Consider the following 2,197-nt stretch of genomic DNA (forward strand, 5'->3'; position numbering starts at 1 on the left):
ACTGCAACCTCTGCCTCCTGGGTTCCAGTAATTCTCATGCATCAGCCTCCTGAATAGCTGGGATTACAGGTGTCTGCCACGACACCCAGCTAATTTTTGTATTTTTAGTAGAGATGAGGTTTCACCATGTTGGTCAGGCTGGCCTCGAATTCCTGACCTGAAGTGATCCGCCTGCCTCAGCCTCCCAAAGTGCTGGGATTATAGGCGTGAGCCACCGCGCCCGGCCCTGTCAGGTATTTTATGTTGGCAAAAAAGAAAAAAGAAAAAACATCTGTCTTACTTGTTTGCAATCACATATCACCATCTGAAACACCAATGTATATATTTGTTTATTGTCTGTTTCCTCTTCATTTGAATGTCAGCTTCAGGGTTTTGTTTCATTGTTTATATTTAGTTCAATGCTGTGTTCCCGGCACCTGAAATAGTGCCTGGCACAGATTTCAACATTATTCAATAGTAACAGTAATAACAACAACGACCAGCTTTGGATGCCCCCCCACAAACAGGACTGACAGCATAATTTATTTCCCTATAAACAGCATGCATATGACATCATTCTGACAGGTCTAGGCATAATCCCCAACCAGGACTCTCTGCCTTGGAGGTAATGACATGTGCTCAAATGTTCTACTTTGGCCCCAGCTCCTAACCCATTCCATCCCCCCGCAGGCAGGAATGGTCCTGGGTTTGCAAATACGTCACTGAGGCCAGGTACCCAGGGTTGGGCTGCACAAACACCCTGGACAAGGTCCATGGGACCAGGGGTCCCCATCTTGTTGACACTGGTGGCCTTTGAAGGACTCTGGGGTCTTCACAGCTCTCACTGTGGCTTTGCTGCACAGGCCTTAGAGGCAGGCTATGTGGGTTCTAATCCTAGCTTCACCACTAAAGTAACCATGTCAGCCTGGCCAAGCCACAGCAGCTCTCTGTGCCTAACTTTCTCCCCCACTGGTCTGAGGGTAGGATCTACACCCACATCACAGAGGGGTTGCAGGAATTAAATGAAATAATCATACGAAGGCAAGCACATAACGAGCTCAGAAACGATAAGCTATGTTGTGGCTCCAAGTGGAGTCACCCTAGAAGGCTTTGCCCATGATGGCTGAACAAAGACTTCACGGTAAGAAGAATCTCAGAGCTCTGGCAGCAAAAGCTGAGCCTCTGACTGGTGCACTGGTGGAGGAGGCTGGCGGGGGGCACCAGTTTATCTACATTTGGACAGACTGCTTCTCATCAGACCACAAGGCCCACTTGGGCAGTGGGGTTTTCCCCTGAGGTCCTGAGGTCAGCAGAAAGCTGGTTATCAGTCTCCCACCTTCCCCCCAGTTCTAGAAGGTGACAATTAATGGTGGCACGGAAGACAGCTGCAATGAAATGTTTAGACACCAGCCTCAGGCTCACTCTGCCAGCCCTGTGATGGAATAATGGACTGCAGGGAGTAAGGATAAGAGGGAGTATTACCCTATTCCGAGGACCCGAAAGGTCCTTCACTTTGGTAATCCTCTGGAAGGGCTGCTTTGAAGCAGCCATTTTCAAAATAGAGGTCACGTGGTCACAATGAGCCTCAAGGTGGCCACCAAACCGCAGACCCTGGCCCTTCCCAGGAGTATCTGGCGGACTTACCGAAGAGCAGCGGCTTGAGGCTGAGGGTTCGGATGAAGTGATCCCTGTCGGTGACCAGCTGGACCTTACGTTCGTGCCCCACCTAAGGGAAAGGGGCACAGCGGGCAGCTGGGTCGCCAGACCACGCTGCTCAAGAAGGGCCAAGTCACCCTGGCCCGGAGCGCGACAGCAGACGCGTGAGTGGGAGCGCGCGGGACCGACGCAGAGCAGCGCCGGGGGCAGTGTGGGGACCCGGATTGAGTGCCGGTCCTCTCGGGCTCAGCCGTGCAGGGCCTGGAGCGCGGCGGGGCGGGGAGGTTCTCACCTTGATGCCCTCGAGCCGGGTGAGGGGACCTAAGGTGGGCTCGGGCCGGGAGCCCTGGGCGCGGTGCTGGGGCCCGGGATCGCCGCTTTCGTCGCCGTTGCTGTAGTGCACGAAGAGCAGCAGCGCCAGCACGTTACCCAGGTACAGATGCACGAACACCATCAGCACCAGGAAGTAGGCGCGCGAGCAGATGCCGCGGGGCTTGCAGAGCGGCCGCACCGGTGAGTCCTCGCCGTCGCCCAGCCCAGCTGCCGCCTGCGCCTTGCAGTG

At 54.6% G+C, this 2,197-nt stretch overlaps 1 protein-coding gene across 1 annotated transcript in view; it reads right to left on the minus strand.

Annotated features, from left to right (window-relative positions):
• Positions 1-2,197, minus strand: part of P4HTM (prolyl 4-hydroxylase, transmembrane (endoplasmic reticulum)) — a gene marked incomplete at its 5' end in the record, with an annotated part of 17,962 nt that extends 15,765 nt beyond the window's left edge. Inside the window, 2 exons of the mRNA XM_011939312.1 lie at positions 1,624-1,705; positions 1,928-2,197. Coding sequence (XP_011794702.1) covers positions 1,624-1,705; positions 1,928-2,197 — 352 coding nt within the window. The remainder of the gene's footprint in view (positions 1-1,623; positions 1,706-1,927) is intronic.

The sequence above is a fragment of the Colobus angolensis genome, unplaced genomic scaffold (genome assembly GCF_000951035.1).
Source record: "Colobus angolensis palliatus isolate OR3802 unplaced genomic scaffold, Cang.pa_1.0 Scaffold18, whole genome shotgun sequence".
Lineage (NCBI taxonomy): Eukaryota > Metazoa > Chordata > Mammalia > Primates > Cercopithecidae > Colobus > Colobus angolensis.